Source organism: Erpetoichthys calabaricus, chromosome 2 (assembly GCF_900747795.2).
Source record: "Erpetoichthys calabaricus chromosome 2, fErpCal1.3, whole genome shotgun sequence".
Classification (NCBI taxonomy): Eukaryota; Metazoa; Chordata; class Cladistia; order Polypteriformes; family Polypteridae; genus Erpetoichthys; species Erpetoichthys calabaricus.
The window spans coordinates 47,070,233-47,094,048 of NC_041395.2; the positions used below are offsets into that span (position 1 = coordinate 47,070,233).

The 23,816-nt window shown below is 39.3% G+C and overlaps 1 protein-coding gene and 1 long non-coding RNA gene across 3 annotated transcripts in view; one reads left to right on the forward strand and one right to left on the reverse strand.

Moving 5' to 3' along the window:
• Positions 1-579: 579 nt before the first annotated feature.
• The window catches only part of LOC127526571 (uncharacterized), a 463,174-nt gene continuing 439,937 nt past the window's right edge, over positions 580-23,816 (forward strand). Inside the window, exon 1 of the long non-coding RNA XR_007934063.1 lies at positions 580-589. This is a non-coding gene — a long non-coding RNA (uncharacterized LOC127526571). The remainder of the gene's footprint in view (positions 590-23,816) is intronic.
• Positions 3,811-23,816, reverse strand: part of rem2 (RAS (RAD and GEM)-like GTP binding 2) — a 28,397-nt gene continuing 8,391 nt past the window's right edge. For both annotated transcript variants that reach the window (XM_028791312.2, XM_051922405.1), the window contains exons 4-5: positions 4,552-4,729; positions 3,811-4,324 (exon numbers count right to left, since the gene is read on the reverse strand). In XM_028791312.2, the coding sequence (XP_028647145.1) occupies positions 4,041-4,324; positions 4,552-4,729 (462 nt within the window). In that variant the 3' untranslated portion in view covers positions 3,811-4,040. The remainder of the gene's footprint in view (positions 4,325-4,551; positions 4,730-23,816) is intronic.

The window sequence follows — 23,816 nt, forward strand, 5'->3', positions numbered from 1 at the left end:
TCTGATCGGTCTGCTACAACAGCATTTGTCTTGGGGGGGGGGGGGGGGGGGGGGATTGACCACCACTTATGATGACAAGAGGTACAAACCAGATTGTGTCACACTGAGACCACTACTACCACCCTCCTGCTGTGATGCAGAACAGGCGCCAACAGCAGCCACAGCTTTGTGTGCTTTACAGAAAACCTGAGTTTTTTGGAAAAATAATTCAGCCCTCAAAGAGTTAAACACTGAATGGACATGTGGATGTTATCCTTGTACTTTCCAAATGGGAAAGTAGCATCAAGGTAAAGTAATTAGCAATGTGGTTATTTTTTATCGGAGGTAACAAGTAAAGTAATCATATTGCAATTTGAAAGAAGTAATTAGTAATGTGTAATAGATTGCTGTCTTTGAGTAAACAACCCATCTCTGATGATGAGGAAGCTCATTAAATATCTTGGGAGTAATGAGTGAGAATGAGCTATTGTGTATTGAGTACATTGAGAGGAGATACAGTAAAATGGCAAGCAAAAAAATTAAAAACAGAAGTTTTGAGGAGATACATACAGAAGAGAAACTGGCTGGAGGTAGTGAGAAGCAGAAGCATGTTGTAAATCAGTGGTCCCCAACCTTTTTGACAGCAAGGACCACTTTATTAGATGCAAATTTTTCCACGGACCGGTTGGGGGGGGGGGGGGGGGGCAGTTTTATACACAATTTACATAACATTTCTATTATTATTAAAGTTATTAAGCAGTTTGCATACGTTTGCAATCTGAGATTTTTCTTCTTTTTTTGCATATAACAAAGACATATGCTTTACATTTGCCAATCCAGCAGATTGCACATCACAAACATTAACACTGTTATCGTTTTTTTCATGTCTGCCGTTTCTATAGGAGGGTGACAATGAGTTAAATTCCAATGGATGTTTTTCAAATGTTGACAAGCAATAAGCAAAAGGAATCAATGAAAACCACAGACAACAAAAACATTAAAAAAAAAAAACAGTACGAGGAAAGTTCGAAGAAAGAGATTTTTTTACAATGTTTCTGTTTGAGGATCGTTGTGCAAACGTGCACATCTGAGCTGCGACCACAGATCTAACTGTTCTGTGGATGATTCGTTCAGGCATTTCAAGGTCACTTCGTTGTAATGAAAGCATCTGTTGAATGTACTTCGTAGTAACGTGATTTCTATAGTCTCGTGTCATATGGGGAAACTGTCGGGACCATAAAAATACTTTGTTGTAATACTCTCTCATCTCAGTCTCTCTCCTCTCTGCAAAGCCCCGTCCACCAAGCGTTCTGAAAAGTCTGAGTGAGTCGCCGTTGCCGGCAGTTCTCTCGCAGCCCGGTAGTGGGCCGCGGACCGGGGGTTGGGGACCCCTGTTGTAAATCATCTGCTTTCACCTGAATCACAGCAGAAATGGAGTACCAACACAACAAGAAAAGCAGCAAAGTGAACAAATTAAGAGAAAGAAAACTCCTGGAGAGCAATAGAATCCTTGACGAGAGAGGAGTTGTTGGGGTTCCAGTATCTGAGAAAGCAACACTAATCCAAACGAAGAAACAGAGTTAGAACAGTAAATAAATGAATTTGCGAATCAGCCTTCCTGGTTTGGTCACAACACAGCTCTTGAATGCATACATACTCTGGAGTTTTAGAGAGTAACATATTAAGGGGGCTTGGGGGACCATGTCAGGCTTGGAAAGGCCGAATTTAAGATGGTGGTTATTTGTCTCCAAAGAGTTAGCTGGGAGACAATTACAGAGAACTGAAGGAAGGAAACAAAAAGAACATTTGAGATCCATTTATGAAGAGGAGACGAGAAGTGTGAAATTGATTAGGGGAATCTGGAGAGCATATGAAAGGTTTCAGGAAAAATGAAGAAAACATTTTTTTTGGACATTGAAAGATGGAACAAATATGTTACAATGATAATAGGATATCCTTTATCAGTGTCATCAGAATTTAAGTTTAATATGTCACTGTGCTCTGTGCAGATATTTGGGAACTTAATATTGAGAACTGCTACGCAAGCCTTTTAAGACAAGACAAGTTAAGAACAACTGCAAATGGGCAACGCGCACTTATTTCTGTGTGTCTGAATCAGCATGACATTGTATCCTCTCTTTGCCATGTTTGGAATGGTATGATTTACCTAAGTGGGGGCCTGCACATGAAGAAAGAGTATAAAGCCTCGGAACATTGCCCGGCACACCTTTGATGCCGACGGACGGATGGGAGATAACATCATCTGATCCGGAAAATCATTCCAACACAGCGACGAAAATGTCAGACCCTACACAAGGTCTTGTCATGGCTTCCCATCTGTTATGCAGCGTAAACCATCATTAAAGAAAGCTACGTTATTTCTCCTATGTGATTCCTTACCGCTATATCACTAAGGGAGGGGTATCGCTTTTTAATATCATATCTATATAGTTTCGGGTTATGTAACATGCCGCACAAAAAGAACTTATTTCAACCAGAGAGCTAGCGCCCCCTGCTGGCTAGAATCAGTTATATTGATCATGCTATATTTTGTTAAAATTATTTAGGAATATGACATCAATATGTGTAACAGTATTCTGTTGTGCTTCATCCTTTAGTTTTCTGTTTTATAACAGTAAATTTACTTGACATGGTGACATTCTGTTCATTTCACTAACTGCTTGCAACATACTGACATCTATGGAGAAACCTTCTAGCACCGAATAATCAAACTAACGCCATACACGGGCGCGAAATGTCCAGGTGTTAACTAATGACATATATTCCACACACACACACACACACACACAGCCATCCTTGTCACAGCCTGAGAACAGGACAGTCTCTCTTATGTAGACATCAAAATGTGTGAAGGAAAAGTTCAAGCAGACCTCTCCTGTCACTGTGTGCAAGTCCAAGCTGTGCCTATTAGATGAGCGCTGAGGACTACTGTTCAGGTCTCTGAACATAGAAAATAGGGAGGCAATATTTTTGAACTAATAAATGCATTAAAAACCTACACTCTTCATTTATTTTCATATTCATTTCAGCAAATGCCCAATTTCTTTTGATGCATCGAGTACCCTCTTGTTTCAGACTCAGATGAGAGCCGTTACTGGCGTTTCATTTGTCATCTCAAAGGTGAGATGCTGGAAAGAAAGAGTTACCTGGCAACCGTTGTCAAGGAAACAACAATTACATTTGCTTTTCTCCTCATAACTCTTCTCATCTGCCAATTATGAAAACGTAGGATTTAAAGGTGCCTTGGATTATATGGTGAGGACGTGTCCATGCATTGCTGAGGTCATTATGAGCAGGTCTGTCCACAGGTCCCACCGTACAGTCTGGGATGGTCAGTCCGTGTTACATCCCAGTCTTAGCAGCCCATTTTATACCATAAACAGTAAGCACACATTCGACCTGGTTTGGTGTGTATTTATTTATTTATTTTTAGTCTCCATGACAATAAAAGTCTACAACCATGCTTTTAAGATCTGCTGCTTTTAAATTAATGCAAGGGAGAATTTCAGGCTGGTTCTCATAAATAATATGACCAGCATTTGTTTTCCTTCCTTGTTCCTTTGCTTGTGTGGCACACGTATAACATCAGAGTTAAACACAACGTTTAACATTATTTGGTTAAAAATGATCTGCTGATTAGATGGCTGAATAATATTCAAATGACAATCCACTGTAAACATAAGACAACACATATGCCTGCTGTTATTAAATCAGTCAGCCTAAATTCACTTTATAGACAACTTCAGCTAGCAGGTGTGACATGCTGCCTGGACCCAAGCAAAGCTGGGCACGCAGACAAAAAAGTCCATCTGTCGTGATATATGCATGCTGTTTACAGTCCAATTCCTGATTTGACATAAAAAAAACACTAAAAGTAGCTGCTGTTCGTGTTCGTGTTCATTTAAAGAATGAAAACAGACACCCATTTCCTTTCATCTCCAACTCAAAATATACTGAAGAGGGTGGCCTCTTCCTTTTCCTGTCCACTCTAGATAGCAGAAACATTTTATACTTTAAACTATTATGCTGTGTACAAATTTCTAAATAGCAGTCAGATCATGACAGGACCGAGATTTCTGACGGAAGAACCTTCCTCCAGTGGCAGTATTCCTTGGCACAAGACTCTGTAGAAAACGGCGGGCCTTCCGGGTAATGCTTTCTCGGCGTCTCCCTCGACGGCGATGTGGTGAAGAAATAAGACCCATCCTTTCTGTGCTTCTGAGTCTCTTGACTACCTCTTCAAGCAGCTGAAATGTATTGTGGTCAAGTGCGGCTGACGTTTCAAAGTATTGGCACTGGAAAAGGGTGGCGTTGGCACTGGCATCTAGAAAGAAATTGGATTTATGTGCAGGTGGAGTTAGTGGTGGACATCTATTCCCATTTAGGGTAATATTAACTTAAAGATTTCAAATTGTGTAATTGGAATTTACTTTAAAAGTTAAACCTGCAGACTTACAGGAATCGACAGTTATAGCAAACAGACAAAAAATATATACTGTACTTGACTCTTCAAATTAACTAATGCTATGCAGAAGAGAGTGTGACACATACCTTCATAAGTGACTTCTCGTGACCTCACCAGGTCACTCTTATTACCCACAAGGATAATAGGACACTGCGGATGAGCCTCTCTGACTCGAAGGCGCAGCTCGACCGCATAATGAAAACTTTGTCGATCAGTGAGCGAGAAAATGAGAAGACAGATATCAAAGGTCAAAAGTGAGAGGTCCTAAAAGAGGAAGAAGGAGAAGAAGACAAAGCAAGAGGGATAGTTGTTATTCGTGGAATTAGTAGCTGTCACAGCAAAATAAGTCAAACACTTGTAGCCGGATGTAATTAGGAAAAGGTAAAGATCAGATGCTATTGAATATAAGGCCTGTGCAACTTATCTGTAGAGATGAGTCAAAACAAGAAAACTAGGGTGTTGTACCGTGTTAGCCATTATGAATGTAGAGCATATAAAGAGTCTTTTTAGTTAGCCAATAAAAGGTGGCATTTTGCTTGACTTCTCACTAAAACAAGAAAACAAAACACATGCCTGCTACAAAGTTCACAAATTCAGGCCTGAGAAATTAAATTGAAAATAACCAAAATGTTTTGTACATGAAAGCCATACAGGTTTACCCAAGGAGAAAGTCATAAGCACCTGAAGTAAAATTAAGTCTGCACTGCACAAATGATATTCAGAATTTCATGCAGAGTGAATCGAGGTAAAGGGCACGGTGGGTGGCACTGACTGTGGCAGTGACTGATGTTCAGAGATTTCTTACTTTGTTTGGGTATTGAATGTGACGATGCCAATTATTATCGTCTACCAAGTAATAGCTTAAGTAACAGTAATATACACAGTGGCAAGAAAGGTATGTGAACCTTTTTGAAATACAGTAATCACATTTAAGTATAAATTTACTATACAATATGGTCTGATCTTCACCTAAGTTACAATAATGAACAACCACAATCTGTTTTAATTAAAAATGCTCAAATTATTGCATTGTTCTTTTACATAACGAATACATCATTCAGACATGCAAAGTTGTAGGTTGGAAAACGTGTGTGAACCCCTAGGTAGATGTCAAAAGATGATTGGATTCAGGAGCTGGCCAACCTGGAGTCCAACCAATGGAATGAGATTGGAGGTGTGGCTTAAGGCTTCTTTGACCAATAAAAAAAGAATCAAAAGTTCTGAGTTTGCTATTCACGTGAAGCATCTGCTGATGCAAAGCATACCTTGCAAAAAAACGATGTCAGAAGATTGATAATCAAGAATTGTGGTCTTGCATAAAGCTAGGAACGTTTTACAAAGCAATTTCAAAATGTATGGATACCCATTAGTCCACAGTTAAACAAAATGTGTCTAAATGTTGACCATTTAGTACTGTGGGTGCTTTCCTAAGAAGTGGACGCCAGCCAAGATGACACAAAATGCTGAACGCTCAATGAATTAATAAAAGAACCCCTAGAGCAAAAGTTAAAGGCTTGAAGAGATCATTGGAACAGGTTAACATCTTTGTTCCTGAATCACGAAACACTTGACATTAAACAGGTGATGCAGCAAGACAATGACCCTAAACATCAAAGTAAATCTACAACAGAATGGCTGTCAAAAAAGAAAATCCGCCATTTGGAGTGGAAGAGTCAGAAGCCAAACCTTAACAAAATGGAGATGCTGTGGAAGGACCTCAAGAGAGCTATTCACTCTAGACATCCAAAGAATATGGCTGAGCTGGAACCGTTCCATAAGGAAGAATAGTCCAAAATACTTCCTGAACGTTGTGCAGGCACTGGAAGTGATTGTTTGAGGTTATTGCTGCTAAAGAAGGTTGGATCAGTCATTAAATCCATGGGTTCACTTACTTTTCCACATTTGATGGGTGTGTTCAATAAAGCAATGAAAGATTACAGTTGTTTGTGTGTTATTGGCTTAAGCATATTGTGTTTGTCTATACTTGTGACTTACATGAAGATCAGATCACATTTTACAAGTCACAATTCTTGCCCAAGGGTTCACATACTTTTTTCTTGCCACTGTAAATGTATTATTCCTTATTTCGATGTTGTCTGGTGCCCTTTCAGAGCTGCTTTTTGCTTAGCATCCAATACAGGAAGAATAGGCTTCATCTCTCCATGACCCCGCTGCATTAGCTTGGTATTGTGAATGAATAGATGGATGCATATTTTTGTGGATGCCGTACAATAATATATTCAGAGGAGCAGACAGAGGTGTAAGTAAAAGACTTAATTAGTTCATGCACACCAGGAAATCGCAGTGTAGCTGTTGTTGAAAACATTGATTCAGAACCAAAAACGCAGTTTGTGAAGAAGCTACAAGGCTGCTAACCAGACATGTTATCTAAAAGCAACAGCGAAATTGGCAGCAGGTTCTAAGCACTCTGTAAATCAGACCGGGGGGTTTCTAAACATGATATTACTGTGAGACTAACTTACACCCTTTAGTTACTCCATGATAAACAAGGGGTCATGTTTTAGAAATACAGTATAAGATTGATGAGGGACAGTGTGGGTGGCCAGCTGTTTTGTGCAAGCCAGTACTTTATGTTCAGTGAAGTCCATGTACCCTTGGATTTATTGTCTACAAAATGTGCAAAATGACAGGATTGTTGCCTTTCTCCGTTCATTTGTAGTCTTTAAGTGAGACATCTAAAATGTAAAAAATTAATAGACCTCTTCAGGCTAAGATTCATTTAACAAGAGAGAAGAGCAATGTATGGTCAAGATCTTTGGATAACTGTTGCCTGAAGAAGGGGTCTGAGTTGCCTCGAAAGCTTGCAGATTGTAATCGTTTTAGTTCGCCAATAAAAGGTGTCATTATGGCATAATGGCTAACACGGTACAACACCCTAGTCCTACTTTGACTTACATGTAACAGTATGTTTCGAAAGTTATGATTTAGTTTGGTTCAGAACTTTTTGGGTTAAGTTCAGGTAAGTACAAAGATTCCATCCAGATTTTTATTTTGGCAGATCTGAGAAGACCAATGTAAAGCTGATTCCTCCTCCTCCTCTGCCTTCAATAACTGAATATGGCTTTATGCATTAGGCCAGACTTTTGATCTGACAAGTCGATTAGCTAGTACTATTTTGAGACATAAAAGGTACTTCTTTATCCTTTTTAATATGCCTAGTCTCCTCCATATCTTCTTTGCATCTTCCTGCTGTGGCCCCCAGCTGTGATGCTTCTTTTCGTGCCTGAAACACTGCACATAACAATCACTCATTTTAAAAGACGCTCACATTGTAAGGTGGCATGAAATTGTGGATTTCTTTGTGTTCTGGTATGAGTTATATGTGCTGGCTCATGTTAATGATCTTTCACTGCACTTTACTGTATTTCTTGTAAGCAAAAGAATGCAATCAGTAAATTTATGCCACTCTAGTACTGTGCAAGGTGTCATGATGATCTGGTTAAAGTCATTTAGGCTTATTAGTTTGCAGTATTGTGTTTCACTCCACGATTGATGGTTTAGGACAGGGGTAGCAAACTCCAGTCCTGGAGGGCCGCAGTGGCTGCAGGTTTTCATTCTAACCATCTTCATCATTAGTTTTTACTGCTAATTAACTTCTTTTGCCTTAATTTTAATTAACTTGATTCAGGCCCCTTAGTTGTTTCCTTTTCTTTAATTAGCCGCCAAACAATAATGAGACACAAAACAAACAGCTAACCTGTGCCCATCACACAATATCTGAAAATAAAGAAAGGTGAAGGTCTCAGTAAGGCTGATCTCTCAGGTCCCCAAAACATTTTGACAATGTTCTTAGAAAAAACAGAAAATCAACAGTTATGGAAATGTCTGCTGTGTCAAAATGAGAGCAGCAACAAGCCATAGAGTTAAATAACGAGTTTAATTAACAGCAAGAATTGTCTTCTCATTAAGAAACTGGTTGGAGTGAAATTGGTTGGCATTTGAAGCCCCAATTTAGCTGGTCAGCTGTTGACTTGTTTCACATTTGATTTCTGTTTGTCTGTCATTTAATGAAGAAAATAATTAATTCAGAGCACTGAATCCTTAAAATCAGGGCTATTAAAATGACGGGAAAAAGAAGTTAATTAGCAGTGAAAACTGGTCAGTGATTAGGAAAAGGATTAGAATGAAAACCTGCAGCCACTGCGGCCCTCCAGGACTGGAGTCTGCCACCCCTGGTTTAGGACTAACGGCCGGGTGGGCTGGTCATTCGTTTGGATTGCTTGATACTTTGTGGCAGCTGTCTCTGCAGAAAGCGATGAAGTATGTGATAAAGTGCTCTCCACTTCTGCAGTTTGGACTTCCAGGCTCATGTGCAATGATCGCTGTGTTCCAGTAGTTTCCCACACCTCCGTTTTTCTGACAAAATGGCATCTAATTTGTGCCTTAATAAGAAATTGCTTGCGCCACTTCATCATCATTTCCATTTTGTATTTGTTGGCAGAAGAGTGACTTATTTGGTGCTTTTTGGGCCATAATAATAGGTCCACTGACTCTTTCTTTCTTTCTTTTTTTCTTTCTTTCTTTCTTTCTTACAAATGAGCTCTTTCTCTTCAACTAACTGTTCATATTCAATGCCTGTATACTACAAAGTGCTCGAGCACATTAAAGATCATCAGCTACCTGCGCCTGCTACCCTTTGAACCATCCATCCATTTTCCAACCCGCTGAATCCGAACACAGGGTCACAGGGGTCTGCTGGAGCCAATCCCAGCTAACACAGTGCACAAGGCAGGAACCAATCCTGGGCAGGGTGCCAACCCACCGCAGACCCTTTGAACCCCATCTAGAAAATGGAGTTTTGTTTTCCTTGTGTCTCTTCCGACTGGATGGCTTCCATTCTAGCTTTGGTTTAACACTGTTGTTGAAGCTACTGGTTATAATGTGGTTTTGTTTTTTCTTCTGTTGCCATTGAAAGATTCTGTGATTTCTTAAACAAAGCAATTTTTTTATTACTGATATCAGTTGTGTAATACATAGTGCCATGTTTGTGCTTACGACATCTCAGTTTTCATAATGTAAAGGAAGGTCTGACTAAGGTTTTAATAGCATGAGTGGAATATTTAATGACAATTGCATTAAGAAATGACTGTTTTCTTGCTTTTAATTCCACTGAAGGCCTAGCAGGAATATTCATACTAAGTCTTGGTAATAAATACTGGCATTTTAATAATGAACTCTCATAACTGGCACAAACTTGACAATTTACTGTAGCCAAGCAAAGTTTTCAGCCTCTCTTGGCTTTTTACATTCTTTATTTTATAATACACAATCTTTTAACTTCACCTGTTTGCTGTCTGGTGCAAATCTTGTAATCGATTTTTAACCCACTGACTTGAAATTTTGCACACTTACTCACTTCCGATGACAATACATTTTTTTTTTTTTGCTCTTTATTTCGCCTTATACAATTTCTTGTATTAGGAATTTGTTAGTTTTCGCATACCCCTTGGGGTCAGAGCGCAGGGTCAGCCATTGTACAGCGCCCCTGGAGCAATTACAGGTTAAGGGCCTTGCTCAAGGTCCCAGCAGAGTAGGATCTCTTTTTGGCAGTGACGGGGATTTGAACCGGCAACCTTCGGGATACCAGCACAGATCCTTAGCCTCAGAGCCACCACTCCGCCCTACATGAATCAATATGTTAACATGTCAATCCATGTTAATTAAGAAATGAAATTTTCATATGAAGAATACTTCAGGATTTCACCAATAGATGGTGCTAGTAATGGATAGAAATATTAAAGGAAGTGTTAAAATATTGATTACAACAAACCCAAGACTAAAAAGTTGAAAATAAAGTATACTGGGATTGACATTTGTAAAGGTGAGTGAGTAAGAGCAATGCAAAGGCCTCTGCAACAGGTGTAGTCAATCTCTACAATTCGTGTATACACTAATATCCATGTACCATATTTGACAGTTAGTGACCCATCTTTCAAGATTTGTTTTGCCCTAAGCAATCATAGTACTTAAATGGGATGTTTGAATTCTGAAGACACACTGTTATTGAGTTATCCCACCAATGGCCAATGAATTGTTCCATGCAGTAAACTGCAGAGGATTACAATCAGCCCAGGAGATGCTTAACACAAGAATGAAGTGATCAGGTAGGCCAGGCCCATTTAAAGACTAACGATGAACTCAGGAAGGCAATGGCAAAAGTGGGATGATGCCAAATTAGAGGTCATCCTGGCTAATGCTGTCCATTCTCTAATCCTCTACTTGATGTTTTGTCCTTGAGCACTGTAGTGTGCTAAGAGGAGGCACTGGAGCTCGTCTCTGATCTTCTCTGAGCTCTTAATTCCTTCTCTGATCTTGTTCTTTTTAAGATTAACCAGCTGTACCAGACACCTTGGGATTGGGACAACATTTGTGATATTACTATATCGTTGTTATTATTATTATATGGTTTCTATAGTTTTATATTGAATGTACAACTCTTGGTCTTGTATGTACATAGTAATTTGCACTTTGTTTTTAAATGATGTCATGTTATGTTCTATATTGTTGTTGGGGCAAGTAAATTTCCATTCAGTGTTCACTAAAATCTATCTATCTATCTATCTATCTATCTATCTATCTATCTATCTATCTATCTATCTATCTATCTATCTATCTATCTATCTTATATAGTGCCTTTCACATCTATCTATCTATCTATCTATCTATCTATCTATCTATCTATCTATCTATCTATCTATCTATCTATCTATCTATCTATCTATCTATCTTATATAGTGCCTTTCACATCTATCTATCTATCTATCTATCTATCTATCTATCTATCTATCTATCTATCTATCTATCTATCTATCTATCTATCTATCTATCTTATATAGTGCCTTTCACATCTATCTATCTATCTATCTATCTATCTATCTATCTATCTATCTATCTATCTATCTATCTATCTATCTATCTATCTATCTATCTTATATAGTGCCTTTCACATCTATCTTTCTATCTATAGTTTTTTTAACCATAGTTCATGCTTTTAATTTTCTGTTTCATTGTTCCTGGCCTGTATCATTGTAAAATGCTTGTTTTCGTCATATGTTTATGTCTTTCTGTTTTCCAATCATCTCTTAAAACAGTACCACTACTGACTGTTGTCTCCTCATATTACAAAAGCCCTTTGCTATTATGCAATTGGTAGAAACAGCAAATACTCATAAGGTGAAGACCTAGTGTGATACTACAATTGCAATGATTTGCGCCTACATCTATTTTGGTGCCTGTTATTTGTAAATAATTCATGCACACCAGTGAACAGAAGTGGAGTTCTGTACTTATCTTTTCTAGAGGAAAGGCGAAATAAGCCTGTAGCTTGAGGGATGGTAAGTATTTAGTGTCCCACACGTAAAAACTTCCAGGCAATCAGACTTCAATAATTTAATTCATACAACTTTTGGACCACAAAAAAGAACTTCCAAACCATGCACGCTCTACGTAACACTATTTGAAGGAGTAAAAAAAAAATCTATTCAAGACTGTCAGAATTTCTTGGCTACATGAGAAGGTGAACTTTAAGCTTCATCAAAGCCTCTCCTTTTCACCCTCTGAGGTGGCTTCAGTGTGTTAGTGAAATAAAGCAAACATGCTGAGCTGAAAATGCTGCATATGGGGTCCCCTATTCACAAATGAAAGTGGTATTTGGACAGGTTTATGCATTTTTATTTTTCATCTATTTAAATAATGATCAGACATTCTGAAGAAGAATCATATTTTCAGATCAAGGTAGCTTTTAACATGGATTATCATTTATTCGTAATGAAATTATTAGGGGGGGGGGGGGGCTCGGTTACAAATCCCGGGCAGGGTGCCAACCCACCGCAGGTCACACACAAACACACCCACACACCAAGCACACACTAGGGACAATTTCGGATCGCCAATGCACCTAACCTGCATGTCTTTGGACTGTGGGAGGAAACCCACGCAGACATGGGGAGAACATGCAAACTCCATGCAGGGAGGACCTGGGAAGTGAGCCCAGGTCTCCTTACTGCCAGGCAGCAGCACCACCAATAATAATGCATAAGATTTATAAAAAAATCTTTGTAGGAAATTTCTATTAGTAACATCATTATATAATTTGCAGGACATAATGAAATAAGTGTTTGAACTCAACACATTTTATTTATTCATATCTTATCTATTTTAAAACATATACCTTATTCATTTTTTCATGATATTTTGGTTGGTTTTGTTTCATGAACATTTGAAGGGAAAGTAACTGTCAGGCAAACAGACCATTCATTTTCATGTCTTCTCAACTCTTGTGTTATTTGTTATTATATAAAATCCAAAATTATGAACTTCCATCAATAGAAGTACTGTATATACAGCATATGATATCAATACTGTGCATTTTCCAATTTAAATACTGTGAATAGCTCATATAAAGTGCAAAGGCCACACCATACTGCTTTGTTTTAGAGACATTAAAAATACTCCTAACATTATTTGAAAAAAAAATTGAAAATTAAACAAAAATGTTAATTGCGCACATTACAAGGTATTGATTACATGGTAAACAAGCACTGGGTATCTAATTTATTTCATTCAAAAGAAATGTGGTGTCCTGTGAGAGACCAGATGACCTGGAGAAGTGTTGCCCGTATATACACTCAAAGTCTGCAGTACCAGGACTAAGGCCATTGCTGTGTATGAACACTGACTCCACACCAAACATTCACCCCCTCAAAAAGTGGCAAAGGCTTATGCAGAAAAATGGCCAAGGAAAGACCCAGCCTTCAGTCGATTATTCTAAAGTGCTGATCACATATACTCTACCTACTGTATTGCCATAATGTATATGTGGCGGGCAGCCGGGACCCATGCCCGGCCAGGACGCCCCTTTGACACTGGTTCCGGGAGAGCAACCATGGGATGCACATTATGTCTCCAAGAACACTTGGTGGCAGCCCCCCTGGGTTACATAGGGGCCACAATTATGTTACACAGGAGCTCATTCCTGTTGGACTCCGTGGCCACCGCCAGGGGTAGCTGCAAGGCTTCCTGTGCCCTTGTGGGCAGCAATGCTGCCACACCCAGAAGTGCAGCCTAATTAGGCCGATTACCACCTGGAGCACTTCTGGGTGGGCTATAAAAGAAGCCTGCAGCCACTAATCAAGGCGCCAGAGTCAGGAGGAGGAGGACGAAGCTGCCTGCCAGGAGTTGAGTATTTTGGTGTTTTGATTTGGGTTTGTGTGCTTGTGTCTGTGGGACACGGGGAAGACGTGCCACACAGGTGAAGAAAAATAAATCACTTGGTGTTAATTTTGCATCGTGCCTCCGTTGTCAGTCTGTGTCGGGCCGGGCGCCTATATAGCGCCGTTCACAGTATAACAATAAAGATCATTTGGGTCTTGTCACCTTAGCCTCACTCTTCTTGAAAAACAGTAGAAACTTAGATGTGACCCTTTTTGTTTGCAATTTGAACACTGCAGTAGGTCTTGGTATATAAGACATGTTTATTATCATCCATTATTTAGAAAACAGAACATAAAACACAACCCAATCAAGCAAATAAAAATCACATAGCTGGTAGAACTGTATGATCCAAAGACAATCTATGAAATTTGGAATGCAAGCCCCTTCCAAAATGAGGTAAAACCAGGAGGTATTTCTGCATCAAAGGCCAGTGAGGGACAGCACCTTCAAATAAGTAATGAGTTTCCCTAATAATTTTTTATTAAATGTTTATCACAACCATCAACTTTGATCTCTTAAGCAATTTCCAATTTTCCATCCTATGCGCATTATAATTTGTTAATTAGAGAAATCCAGCTTTATGTTGTTGTTGAAATTGTCTTTGTGCTGCCTGCTGCACGCTCTTTCTGATTGAGGGTAGCTAACACAATTGGCCCTGCAGTGTTCCAGGTTTACCCTTCATACGTGCGTGTGTGTGTGTGTGTGTGTGTGTGAAACCTGAACTTTCCACTTTAACGCTCAGGCTTAAAAACTATATCCCCTTACTCTTGTGCATTTACACTTCCAGATTGAACTTTTTATAGTCAAGACCATGCAGGTCACGCCACTGAAGAGGAGGAGTGAAAAGTCCAGTATCATTGGCACTTGCTTCCCACTGTTAGTGTGATTTTTTTGTGATGCGAATGGTATGAGAACTTGCACTCTCGCTAGTCTGTATGAAAAGAAGAACTGAGGTCATTAGTTTGGCAGAATACTAGGTAAGTTAGTTACGTCTACACACATGCAGGGAAATTCTGGTATGGGCCACCATATTGTCATGCCAAAAATAAAACAAGAGGAGTCACAGCATATTTACTTTAGAATTACATTAATGAGTTCTTGACAACTTCTGGTTGCTGAACAGGTCCTTTTAAAGAGAATTTATTTTTTTTCCATTGGAGATAATATAGAGCATCACTTCCCCTCTGCGTTATTGTGGATGGAGTGGAGTTGTTCCAGACTTCATGCTGATAGTGTGGTATCCAGTAGGACAAAACAACTGATTCTTCATAGCACAATGTCATCCCATCTGGTATTACTCCACACATTGTTGTTATAACGTTAACAGTGATTTTAAATCCGATCTATCTGAGAGATACAATATGCAAATATTTAATGGTTTTAAAGTAAAACATTCGCAAAATGTGACCTAGCAGTGCAGACTTTCACAGGTTACATCTTGCCCTGACTACATTTTAGGCAAATTTCGATGAGATATGTGTGATTGATGAACAATTGTTTGTAGAATTATGGCATGCTTAGCGAATGGTTGAATTGCATTCCTTTTCTAAAGTTTTAATTGAGAGCTTGAGTTCTGTAACTCTTCTGTTGAATATGGATACCCACAACACTCTTACCCATTGATATCTGATTGATGATGACATTGTGTTGTGTAGCGCCAAGAAAAACGGAAGTGGAGCAAAAGATGGAAGAATAGAGAAAGGCTTTGAAAGATAGAGGACTGAAGATAAATAGGAAGAAGACAGAATACTGGTGATCAGGATTCCTACGTTAGCCTGCAGGGGGAGCTAATGAAAAGAATGAATGAATTTAAATATCTAGCATCAGTGGTAGACTGACATGGAAACCTAGAGGCAGAAATAACCCATCAAGTTGATTGTGGATGGAACAATTGGAAGAAAGCATCAGGAGTATTGTGTGATCGAAGAATTAAGCCAAAGGTTAAAGGTAAGGGTTTTAAGACAGTGGTAAGACCAGCAAAGATGTATGGAGCTGAGATATGGGCAGTAAAGGGAGTGCAGGAGAAGAAGTAGTAACACTTTACATTAAGTGTCCATAATTACACTGAAACTACTATGTAATTACCTGTATAAGTACAGTGTAACTGTAAGTTATTACTCTGTAATAACAAGAATGTGACAAATGTTTGTTTAAGCAAAACATGTCAAGGAGGTGCCCCTCTAGATTTTGGGAAAAAGCGTTAACCATTTTGCAAAAGTGTTTTCACCGTTTAAAAAAGATCTTGAAATATCATTGAAAACCTATGTAGTTATCACTGCAATTCTCCGTTAAAATTGCTCAGATCATGGAACATCTGTTGCATAGTTGTAGTTACATACTCTGATGTTTTTATTATGTTTTGAAAGTACAGATACATCGTAACTATGTAAGTACACTTGTTTTTGGATCAGTGATAAATTGTTACATTGTATTTATATTAACTGTGGAATAAAAATGATAACTGAGTAATTAACTATAACGTTACTTTGTATTACACAGTCAGTACGGAGTAATAACTCATAGTTACACTGTACTTATACAGGTAATTACATAGTAGTTACAGTGGAATTAGAAATGACAATAATAATTAATAATAATTATTTGCATTTATATAGCGCTTTTCTCACTACTCAAAGCGCTAAGCAATTGCAGGTGAAGGGCCTTGCTCAAAGGCCCAACAGAGCAGAGTCCCTATTGGCATTTACGGGATTCGAACCGGCAACCTTCAGATTGCCAGTGCAGATCTCTAGCCTCAGAGCCACCACTCCGCAATGTTGAGATGATTATGTGGAGTTACTAAAAAAAGGACAGAATAAGTAATGAGATAATCGGAGGTAAAACAAAAGTGGGAGAAATCTCTAAGAAAATACAGGAAATCTGGTTGAGGTGGTTTTGACATGTGATGAGGGCAAAAGAGTGATGGGAATAGAAGTACTGAGGAAGAGAAAGTGAGGAAGGCCAAAACAGAGATGGATGGATAAAGTAAATGAAGACCTGAAGGAAAAGGGCTTGACTGGCGGGGAGGTGTAGGACCAGACTGTTTGGAGAAGGCTGATCAAGGACATCGGCCTCACATAGAAATGAGAAAAGATGAAGAGGAAGAAGAAGCAGAAGAAAACAGGAAGTGTGGAAAGGGTCAATTAAGTCTTTATTAAGATTTGTGACATAGTTTTCTTTTTTTTATGGCTTTTGAGAATGGCACCATTGCTGTCCTAATTGCAACTCCTAAATGTTTTAGACAGCAGACGAGAATCTGTGACAAGTTTAGAGAATTTGCAGCCTTGTGATATTGCGTCCTTTGCCAGCCTCAGTGCAGCGTGTGCTTTTTTGAAAAGTGAGATACTGTGTCAAGTAAAGGTTTGTTGCATGTGTGCTCACCAATGTGCCGTCTTAATTTTTGTATTATAACATTTCATCAATCACTCCTTCCTTAACTCTTTTAGGACGGATGTTGACATTTGTCGACAAAAGGGTTGAGGATGGATATCAGGGGCAGAGGGCGAAAGAAAGCTGTAAATGTTGATAAAACTCACCATTACGTTATAGGTAGACCATAGATGTATTCTTTGCTACGAGGACCATTAGACTCGTTGACTTGACGATGAAACCCTGCGTGTGTGTGTGAGTAGCGTATAGTAAGCAATGTCTAGAATGGCATCGACGTTGGGCAAGAGAGCAAAGCAAATGCACAAAGCAAAATACTCTGTGCATATTATTTCTTTCTTTCTTTATTTTTTGCGTATTATTGCTGAATATTGCTCTGATTTTGATACAAGTGATGTGGATGTTGAAAATGAAAGTCAGATGCCTGCATCAGCTGATCATAGTGCTGGACATGCTCGTGCAGCTGATGTGCCAATGAAAACATTCGCCCTGGGAGGACTACACAGACATCGATCTGTTGGAGACAAGCTAGCAACTGGACTTCACCAAATGACATGGCCTGCTGGTGGACACTACGGATTAGCAGCCACTCGACTACTTCAAGACGTTTTTTTACTGGAAAGTATTACGTATATAATAAGTATGTGAATATGCATACTGTAGGGGCTCCTGGAACATAAAACAGAGTGACAACATAAGTATTTTATGTTGATTTATGAGTGAAACCATTGTTTTGTGTGCTTTTTAGAAAAATATTTAGCCCTGGGACAAAAGGAAGAAAAAATAATTAGTCCTAAAAGAGTTCAATAAAAATATCTCTTCCACCCAGGAACAATCGTAAAATACAAAGCAAGAACAAGAACACTAGAATAGGGATTATTCTCATTATGAAAGCTAAAAGTCAGTGACGGTGGTGAAAGTGGTTGCTCTGACTGGAGATATGGCAGGACTGAAGGGTCAAGCAGACTTTCTCGAGGCCCTTCAGGCCTACACTGCTCTCTATTTCAGCATTGACTGGTGGGGACACCTCACAGAGGTGACTTGAATGTCACTGTGATTCATCAGAGAGGTGGGAGGTAGCAGGGCCAAGCTGCTCAGGAACCTGTGGGTCAAACGTGTAGACCAGAAAGACGTCAGCTTGTAGTCATAGTGGAAATGATGAACTTGGACCCAGTTAAGAGCCGTAAAATTTAGGCCCTCACCCTAAGCTTCTTATCAAAGTGTGACATCATCATTTGCTGGTGTTTGAGTCCATATTTCACTGAGGCGTTGAGGAAGTGTGGGCAGCCTCAAGAGGAAGTCGCAGCTCACGCCCTCACATAGGCTTTTCTGGGTCATTGACCATCATATTCAAAGTCTTTCATTTGTGAGGAGAAGAACACATTTTTGAGAGTATTGTCATGGAAACACACCTCGGAATTACACGTCCATGTCTTGGTTTGAATATCAGATTGCTATTACTTGAATCCATCCATCCATTATCCAACCCGCTATATCCTAACTACAGGGTCACGGGGGTCTGCTGGAGCCAATCCCAGCTAGCACAGGGTGCAAGGCAGGAAACAAAGCCTGGGCAGGGTGCCAGCCCACCGTAGGGCATTACTTGAATCCTTAATTTATAATACAGTTCTGCATGTAATTTACTTTTAAAGGAGACATGCTTTGAGTTGTATTACACACATTTTGATGTGAGATGGCCAATATGTATGCTCACTGTATCAATAAAAAACTCCAAGCCTAGAACTTGTACCATGGAAAGGCACATTGATGGTATCGTATGTGTGACAACATCAATGTGCGCATTTCATGATCTGTAATTTAAAGTGACGTCTCTGGATTGCAGAAGCTCCTCACCTACACCTGTTTACACTTTTGATGTTGTTTCAGCTGTCAAAATCAACAGGAGCTTTAAGAAAAGTCCAGACAGCCCCAGTCTTTACTTGAATGGCAGAAACACAGCTACAGTGGAGTCTTAAAAAGTCAGCAGATCATTCGTCAAGATTTAAGGGAGATCAGTCACTAACAAAACCGTACTCAAAAGATCCTGAAGCAGAAGTACACTCAAGTGCTAAGTTACCGCAGTAAGTCATTCTGACATTCAAATACTCCTTTGCCTTGGTAGGTCATTCCCTTACCTTGCAAAAAAGTTTGGACATGTTACAAAAGGGGCGTCCATCTTTTATAACATGGCCACCATGACGTCATACATTATTTAACACCAGTACCGGCACACTGCACGATGATGTGCAGTGAACACACTTGACTTGAGCATTTCATATTCTTTCTCTGTACGTTTATCATTCGTTTGCTCCGAGGTTGATGTGCTTGCTGCTTCCTGAGCAGCTCTACTTTTCTCCACCCTAGCAGCCCGCTGCTTCTCTTTTTTTTGCATTAAAACTGATTAAGTCAGTGTTTGTGTTGCAATTACTTAGTACGTTTTCTTTAATTTTTCACTTAAGCTGGCACTTAAGTCTTCAATCTGCCTCAAGAATGATTTAAGATATGAAGAGGTAGGGGAAGTTGTTATGTACATGGTGTTAGTGGATCTACTTTTTTTTTGTGGTGTATGTATACTGTTAACCATTATGTGTGCGTATGCGCATTGATATGTTTTCTTGGTAATACAACAAGTAATAAAGAGAAAAACATGGAAAGCGGTTATGATACAGCGTTTCTCGATTTTATATAAGGTAGAATGTGTAAGACACAACAGAAGTGACGGTGAAGGTGGTAGGGATGAGAATGGCGCCCATACGCATGTGCTGCACTGCCACCCTGCTGGCTGCTGCCAAGAGTTGATTCTACAATAAAATAGAATAAAAATAAAAAGAGGAATAACCTTGGAGGTCAGTCATCACCCCGAAAGCGGATAGTAGACGTCACGTAGTATATGTGTACCAAATTTCAGGTCAATAAGTCAAACGGTTTGCGAGCTACAGGTGATTTAAAATCCTGTACAGACAAACGGACAGTCAGAGTAGCGTATTCCATAAGAAGATGGGCATCACAGCAACCACACTCCACAAGATGGTGATGCCCTTATATATTAGAAATACATAAAACAGCAGCACCCAAAAAAGTAATTCCCAAAATATCAATGATCATGACAACACTGAAATAATGGTAAAATAATAAATAAAAAATAGTGCATCATTTGCATAATCCTAAAAGCTGTGACAAACTGCATCCCCAACACTCTACAGCACGGTACCACCTGAATATCAAAGATCCTGAAGGGATACCTTGAATGTTGGGAAAACAAGCAATGTGTGTGTTTTGGAGGTCAATTTTAAGCGATGTTTACTATATTGCATTTTTAATATTGACTGAAAATACTGAACTTATAGAGTGCATATAGCCACTCTGGCACATTGGCGTTGTTTTTTACACCACAAAGTTGCCTGCTTAATCCTCAACTCAGACTCTCTGTGGGATCCCAAGCCTTTCTTTGCTCCAGTTCTAAAAGTGCACATAATCAGTTGTACACATGGAACCTTGACTTAATCCACTTGTTCAGTTGAGGATTTTGGGGAGCCAGGGCCTGTCCCAGCAACACTTGGCACAAGGCTTTTGTGGAGTACATAATCACTCACACTGGAGATGGCATTTAACCGGAAATGTGAATGTTTGGAATGTTGGGAAAAAAAATTGAATTATATGGAGAAATGGGAAGAACATGCAAACTCCACAGGGCCAAGGAGTTAAGCCTGGGACCCTGGGGCTGTGACACAGCACCACTAAAGATCACTGTGAAGATTATATATATATATAAAATCAATCAAAAGTTAATCTGGCACCCCTTGTAAAATTACAGTTTGTAATTTTGGTTATGAGATTAACTTTTGATTGATTGTAATTTTGCTGTAATCTATCAGCAGTACAAACACCAATACTGTACACATGGTCACTGAAGATGAACATCTACTCATTTTTAACTAATTTCAAAAATCACTTAGGGCATCACAAAAAAATCGCATTCTTTGCCCTAAACTATATTTCATAAAAGCAATAATCCAACAATACAGCTGTTATTGTAATGATATTACTATTTAGTGCAAATTCAAAACAAACAATCAGAAACACAGAAAAAGAATCAGAACCTTCCATCAATTCATTTTGTGAGTTCTGCTTTTTAAGGGCACAGGAGAAGTGGGGCCTATCCCAGCAGGAGCTAAGACTGGATGGGGGGGCTGTTTCCTGGCATAAATGGGCTACATGACTACTTGGGGCCCCACAACCCACTCAGAGAATAAAGGGAATGGGTCTGATGGAATAACAGGCTAGAAATGGCCCAGGGTGGTATATAAGGGAGTAGACATGGCACAGATGATTGACACCACTAACTCACAGCACTCGAACCCCACTTCAATTCTTGGTTCCTCTTGTTTGTGGGATTCTCTATCACAGCCCAAACACACACGAATACTTTGATTTTTGGCACTGAACTGGACCAGTGAGAACGGGGTGTGTGTGCTGACCACGGTCATTGTTGTATTGGACTGTGCCAGTATCATAATAACCACTCTGAGCCGAGATTGTCACTTGCCTGTATGAAAATCTAAACACTAAGATGTGCATTGTTATATAAACAAAGACAAACTTATATCATGTGTGTAATGTTTACACTGAATGTCTTGTAAAATTGTACAGTAATAATGTTTATTGTATAAAAGAACACTATACAGGTGTGATGGTAAATACAACTGGGACTTATTGTAATCCCGATACATGCTTATCATCTTCAAAATTACATTAGTAAATAATAGTCCACTAGAAGAATAATTCATTACATTTATATAGCGCTTTTCTCAGTACTCAAAGCGCTATCCACACAGGGAGGAACCGGGAAGCGAACCCACAATGACAAATGCACTCTTCCATAATACAGTATCTCTACGTAATATCTTTTTCTTTACTCTTTATCGTCAGTCAAGAACATTCTTTAACATATTTGGCGTATGCAAAACATCAGATTGCAGCCATCGAGGTTACAGTGAAAAGCAGAGCACTGGTCACCCCAAACTCACTCTTGGGGCTCTCATGTGGCTCCACGTTTTGTTCCAACCAACTTTGGTTTTTCTTTTTCTTGGACTCCTAGCTTAATTAAGTAAGCCGGGTCTGACACTGAAGCATTTGCAGACTTTCAGCATTTAGGGGTGCATACCGGGGTGTCTGTCTGCTCTGCTTGTTGTTAATTGTTATCATGAGAATACAATTAGGGGAGCAGAAAACACGGAAAAAAGTCAAATGAAAGAGAAAACAGAGATAAGCATTCTTAAACATAAATTTGATGACTGACTAAGTTGGGGCCTCAAACTCCATTCAGTTCCTTAACCTGAAGCCAGTTCTCGTTTCTAATTAAACCCGTAATTTAATTCCATGGCACTCATTCTGCCATGGCAGACATTTCAAAAACTGTTGATTTTCTTTTTTAAGAGCGCTGTCAAAATGTTTTGTGGACCTGAGCAGATCAACGTTACTGAGGCCTTCACCTTTCTTTATTTATCTATATTATATTATTATAATATTTCTTATATTATTATTTATATATTTATTATATTACTATATATATTTATTTATTTATCTATCGTGGGCTGCATCAGGAGTGGGCAGGAGGAGGATTATAGGAACCTAATCAATGACTTTGTTAAATGGTGCGACTCAAACCACCTACAACTGAACACCAGCAAAACCAAGGATTTTAGGAGGCCCAGACCCCTCACAGACCCCGTGATCATCAGAGGTGACTGTGTGCAGAGGGTATAGACCTATAAATACCTGGGAGTGCAGCTGGATGATAAACTGGACTGGACTGCCAATACTGATGTTCTGTATAAGAAAGGACAGAGCCGACTATACTTTCTTAGAAGGCTGGCAATAAGATGCTGCAGATGTTCTATCAAATGGTTGTGGCGAGCGCCCTCTTCTACGCGGCGTTGTGCTGGGAAGGCAGCATAAAGAAGATGGATGCATCACGCCTGGACAAACTGGTGAGGAAGGCAGGCTCTATTGTTGGCATGGAGCTGGACAGTTTGACATCTGTGGCAGAGCGACAGGCACTCAGCAGACTTCTATCAATTATGGAGAATCCACTGCATCCACTGAACAGTATCACCTCCAGACAGAGGAGCAGCTTCAGCGACAGACTGCTGTCACTGTCCTGCTCCACTGACAGACTGAGGAGATCGTTCCTCCCTCACACTATGCGACTCTTCAATTCCACCCGGGGGGTAAACATTAACATTATACAAAGATACTGTCTGTTATACCTGCATTGTTATCACTCTTTAGTTTAATACTGTTTTTTATCAGTATGCTGCTGCTGGAGCATGTGAATTTCCCCTTGGGATTAATAAAGTATCTATCTATCTATCTATCTATCTATCTATCTATCTATCTATCTATCTATCTATCTATCTATCTATCTATCTATCTATCTATCTATCTATCTATCTATCTATCTATCTATCTATCTATCTATCTATCTATTTTCATTTATTGTGTGATGGACGCAGGTTGTTGTTTACGTGTTAGTTCATTTTGTGTCTTAATATTGTTTGGTTGCTAATTAAGGAAAAAAGAAATAATGAAGGGGTCTGAGTCTTAAGTTGTGCATCAATTAAAATTCAGACAAAGAGTTAATTAGCAGCAAAATCTGGTCACTAATTAAGAAAAGGGTTAGAATGAAAACCTGCAGCCACAGTAGCTCTCCAGGACTGGAGTTGGAGACCCC